This window comes from Pteropus alecto, unplaced genomic scaffold, assembly GCF_000325575.1.
Source record: "Pteropus alecto unplaced genomic scaffold, ASM32557v1 scaffold8, whole genome shotgun sequence".
NCBI classification, from domain to species: domain Eukaryota; kingdom Metazoa; phylum Chordata; class Mammalia; order Chiroptera; family Pteropodidae; genus Pteropus; species Pteropus alecto.
Window position 1 is genome coordinate 2,380,917 of NW_006494609.1, and position 5,218 is coordinate 2,386,134.

Genomic DNA, 5,218 nt, shown 5'->3' on the forward strand with positions numbered 1-5,218 from the left:
GTGCACATGAGAAAGCATCACTTGCAGATGGGAGCAGCTAGGAGTCAAGAGCAGGAGCAAACTGGTGAGGAGAGTGGGTATAGTGGAGGGCTGTATCTTCTGGGTTCAAAAAGCCAAATAACTGGCCTGCCTGGTTATCTGGAAATTTTCTGATTCTGTTTTGGGTAGGTATCTGGTCTCTTTTGATGGGCTTAGTGGTTTCCAGATGTAGCTGTACAGTAAAATCATCTGCAAGCTTTTTAAAACATATATTCTTTTGCTTGTCCATTCCTCCCCTCCCAAACAAAACAAAATAGCTTCATAAATGAGATTATTTGGGAGTAAGATCCCAGAATCTAGTTTTAAAAGCTCCCCTAATGAGTTTGCTGGTAATTAGTGTCAATCCATGAACCAGCATTTGAGTATCACTGTTAGATTTTTGTGACAAGAGTTTAAGCATTTTTAACTTATCAGTCATAATTCCCTCTTTACTCTTAACTTTGATAACTCTTTTTATTATTATTTCTTTTCTCTGTATTTCCTTAATTATTTCATTACAAATTCTCCTTTCTGAGGAGCCATCCATCCCATTTCACATGCTAATTATCAGATGCTGATCACAAGCAAGATGTTTAGCCATGACGCTCAGCCCTTCCCTTCTATGCTTATTCTTGCTTTCTGAAAGTAGGTGAAATAGGAGGTGGTATCCAATATACAGGTTAACTTCTAGTTCTGAAAGAAAAGGCTAGCTTTTTATGAAAGAAAATGGACAAGTGCAGCCCTGACTGCTGTATGTCTCTCACATCATGTTGTCTGCAGCTGAGCCACTAATGGGCAGTAGTTTGCTTGAAGAGGCTTCAGTACCCAGTAAAAACCTGGTGTCTATGAATTCCCAGCCCAACCTTGGTGGAGAGTCCTTGAACCTACCAAATACCAATTCTATCCTAGGAGTTGATGATGGTAAGAATTTCAACTTGCCTTTATTTGGGGAAGATGGGCTGTAACTAGAGACTAAAGAATGGGGTTGTCTCCAAATGGAGGTTTTAATTAATTTTATTTCTTGTGAGTAGCTGTGGTATAATTGAGTAGCATTTGTGCTCTGTCTCTGGGGTTGATATGTAAATTAGGAAAAAAAATTTATTATAATGATGCTATAACAAAAGAAGAGAAAAATTTTTAAGAGGAAAATAATCCATAATCCTAGCATTCTAGCCCAACTATTTCTATCTTTCCTATTGCAGTTATGGAAGAACTTAACTTTTAAAACATTTAAACAGAACATAACCAGGTTTTACAGAGGAGATATAAAGCAATTTCTCCATACCTTCAAAAGCCATATCTTCTGGAGAAAAGAAAGGGCTCTCTAGGAAACAGTTGCTCCTCTCTGGTATAGAAATTTCACCCAAGTTACACAGGCCAGGCCCTCTTCTCTGAAAAACTTAACAGGTGAGGTCAGCATGCATTTATTCAGTGCCTACTCTGTGCCTGGCACCATGGGAAAGATAAAAGTAGAAGACAGGGACCTCAAAATCTAGTTGAGAAGTCAAAACTTACACATGGGAAACAGCATTGAGTGAATAGAAGATGGTATATAAGCAAACATTAAATTGTATAGTCTGGAAGAGCAGTCAGTATAAGCTAGAAAGCCCCTAGAAAAAACTTTGATTTGAAGGCTAAGTAGTTTTTGTATAAACTCTTTTCAGGAGATCTTCATGGTGATCCCACTGATGAACATTTAATAAGTCTAAGATCTGTGTTTTAGTTATATCTTAGTCAGTTTGGGGCATGAGTGACAATATTTATGTATCATGTATGGAACTAACAAGGCCCAGAGTGTGGTCCACAGTAAGCTTCCTTTGTTTCATGAGAGTTACTAGTGGTTAACTGAAGCATGGAGCACAGACATTGCATGGAGCTACTTTGCTAGCCTTAAGGAAGGGACACCAGGTAGGAACTTTGAAGCTAGGTTTAAGTTCTTGACCTGCACATATTGTGCTATGTGTATCACTGGTGACTGCTTTAAGGGTTGGCTCTGGTTTCTTGATTTGCCTGCCTAAGCAGCTTTTGCCTTGTTTCATACGGTTTTAATCTAGTTAACAGTGCTAAAGCCATATTACTCTCAATTGGTGTATTGAAAAATGGTTAATTCCTATATCAAGATTTTTTGCCTTTTATTCCCATCCCCCTTTTGTAATACTTTCCAAATTCTGGTAATGATTATCAGATAGGAATTAATTTGGAAGAAATAGGAATGTGGGATTTAGTTTTTCGGGGAACAGTTTTTAGAGTTCTTAATAAGAGACTTGATAATGCAGGTAGGTATTATCTGTGGATTCCCTTTTCATTGAAACATTTTTCTGCTGTTTCACAGAGGTGCTTGCTGAAGGATCCCCACGTCCCCTGTCTTCAGTGCCTGATGTGACACATCACTTGGTGACCATGCAGTCAGGGAGGCAGTCATTTGAGGTTTCTGTCTTAACTGCTGTAAATCCACAGGAGGTAAAACTGTCTCTTGCCCTTACTTTGTTCCTGTGGAGACTGACGTGGGAAGGATTGGGAATCTAATTTAGAGGATCTGAAAAATTCTCCAATTTTAACTTCCTGGAAACTCTGACTAGAATATCTTCCTGCAAGCTAAATGTGAGTCCAGCTTTGAAAAGAGCCTGGGTGTTAGGGTCTCCTGAATTGGGAGATTGGTCAATTACAGTTGAGACTCTCAGCTTTAATTTTTTGTATACATACCTTAATGAATATCTGCTCCTACTGTTCTCTGCATCACTGAGTTTGCAGCTTTTATTTTATAAAGAAAATAACATCCTGGGACAAAGTGGTCCTCGAACAAAAAAGGTAGTGACAAAATCATTAAAAATTTATTGTTCATATTGCTGGGGTTCTATGTCTGGGAGATACCAGACTGAACCAACTGAACATATAGAAAAGTATTCACTAGCTCATTGAATGAGAACCATCATCTAAATCAGAGGAGTTTTAGGTTTCTAAGTACTCACAACTCTATAGTCTTGACTCTGACCCAGAATACAATGAAAACCATCAGGATTCTAGAATCTTAGGATATTTATTGGCCTTCTGTCACTATGGCAACAAAATACCCTGAGTCCGTAAGCCAAACTATTGTTTGTGTAGTCACGTACTCACTAGCTGGTGAAGGAGGAATCTATACTTACAGGGAAATCAGAAATAGTGGAACCAAAAATTTTATGTCAGTTAGTGTTAGCCCAAGTACAGGCTGCAGGTTCAAGTAGAAGTTAAAGGAATGGAAGGCTATTCCCAATGAGTTCTGTCTGAGAGCTAGAACCACTCAGAAGTTCAGGGATTCCTGGGACTTAAAAGAATACCTTCCCTGTGATGAAGGGGGACAAGCCTGAGAGACTCCCACAGGGTGGCAACTAAAAGCTTTCTACCCTCAAGGTTTCTATTAAAAGGTGGTTTTGTACAATAATTGATGAAATTGGGTTCCATTTTATTATGAAAAGAAAATGACAGGAATAATATAGTGAAATCCACTCAGACCTTTACTTAGTATGAATTCTTTTCCCTTTTGTTTAGTGGTAGCTTATTCCAGATTTCATTTTACTCTTTCACAGTTACTAAACCAAGGAGATTTAACTGAAAGACGGACATGAGCATGGGTGCTGACTCCTGGAAGAGCAGCTCTCTGATCCCAGAGTGCATATAGTGGGAACAGGTTGCTTATGGCTGATGATCTGCCAGAACCAAAACGAATCTGTGAACAAGACCCCGCTTTTCCTCTGTTCATCTTCCCTGGCATAGAAGATGAATGCAGGAGAGCTTCTCTTCAGACTACCATCTGATCCAGACAAGGAAGAAGCAGTGAATGTGTGAGTTGGGTAACTGTACCTACTTGCTTCCCACTGCAAAATTTTGGGATGGACTTCTCCCAAAAGTGAATTTGATTATGTGTTGGCTGAAGTTTCTCAGTATGACTGTTGAGAGGAGATTTTCCTTTGAAGAGCTTTCATCACAGACTCAGCTGTCTTTTCAAATGGATGAACAAAGTCCTGCCACCAACCGTAAAACTTCACCAAGAAGTTGAGCTTTCAAGATGCCTTGTTGCTTTGGAGAAGGGAGTGATGTCAGTTCTGTTGTGACATTCTCCCTTTAGCAACCTGAGTAAGAGACTCTGCCACTGGGCTGCAAATAAATAAATTACTTGAATCCCTACTTGGCCCAGGCTGAGGTACTATGTTGTCCCATACACCTCTACTTGGTCACTTTATTTGTTTATGGAACATACAGTAGCATGTTAAAAAATTTTTTTTTAAGTTAAAAATCACATGATTAAGAGCTTCAATTGTTTTCCCTTTAAATAAATGAACAGCCCAGTCAGTTCTTTGGCTCCTTGTTTTGGACAAATTTGTTTTCTTAGGAGATTAAGAAAGTTTAGTCTTTCCCTTTAAGATAAGGAACTGATTTACCCTTAGGATTCCATGCAGGTAAAACTCAGGAGTCTTGGGGAACATGACATGAACATCTTCATCTCTAACTAGTAAACCCAGATGATAGTTATCACAGTATCACCCTGTCATCACCAGGAGGGACTGTGTCTGAGTCTGGAAAATTGGCAATAACAACAGATACTTTTCCCAGAAAGAAAAAAAAAATGAGAAAGGTGCTTCCGTTAGAGTAGGCACTCTTGCTATCATCCTGTCTACAGCTACTGAGAGAGAATATCTAATAGGTGAGAAGAAAAGTATTCCAAAGGTCACTTACTAGTAGAAAATCATGGCTGTTAGAGAAATTTCAATTTATTTAAAATGAACCTCATGCTGACACACACTCAACAGTGGCATATTCTAAACAGATAACAGGAAAAAACTGATGTTTTAATAAAGTAATTATAGTTCTTAATTTGTTAATGACATGTATAATCATTCTGTGCTATGTAGACTGAGTTTGTGTCAACCATATTAATGCCAGCTTTTACTTCCTGTAGCCTTTTATACTAGAGCGGGTTCTCAACCAGGGACATTTTACGTGGGACATTTGAGAATATCTAGAGATGTTTTTGGTTGCCACAACTGGAGAGAAGGGGGTTACTGGCATCTAAGTGAGTAGATGCCAGGGATGCTGCTAAACATCCTACAGTGTACAGGACAGCTCCCTCTCCCTACTCCCAACAAAGATTCATCTGGTCCAAAATGTCAATAGTGCTGAGGCTGAGGAACCCTGTACTAGAAGCTGCAGCCTTGTCATCCCC

The 5,218-nt window shown here is 39.1% G+C and overlaps 1 protein-coding gene across 3 annotated transcripts in view; it reads left to right on the forward strand.

Moving 5' to 3' along the window:
- ZNF410 (zinc finger protein 410) overlaps nt 1-4,869 on the forward strand; it is a 32,087-nt gene extending 27,218 nt beyond the window's left edge. For 2 of the 3 annotated variants that reach the window (XM_006925433.3, XM_006925432.3), the window contains 4 exons: nt 1-64; nt 799-939; nt 2,351-2,478; nt 3,585-4,869. The exon at nt 1-64 is cut by the window's left edge and continues 68 nt beyond it. In XM_006925433.3, coding sequence (XP_006925495.1) covers nt 1-64; nt 799-939; nt 2,351-2,478; nt 3,585-3,623 — 372 coding nt within the window. In that variant the 3' untranslated portion in view covers nt 3,624-4,869. Of the gene's footprint in view, nt 65-798; nt 940-1,220; nt 1,426-2,350; nt 2,482-3,584 lie in introns of those variants that run through there. The other variant, XR_003044084.1, reaches the window with a different exon arrangement.
- Nucleotides 4,870-5,218: the final 349 nt, after the last annotated feature.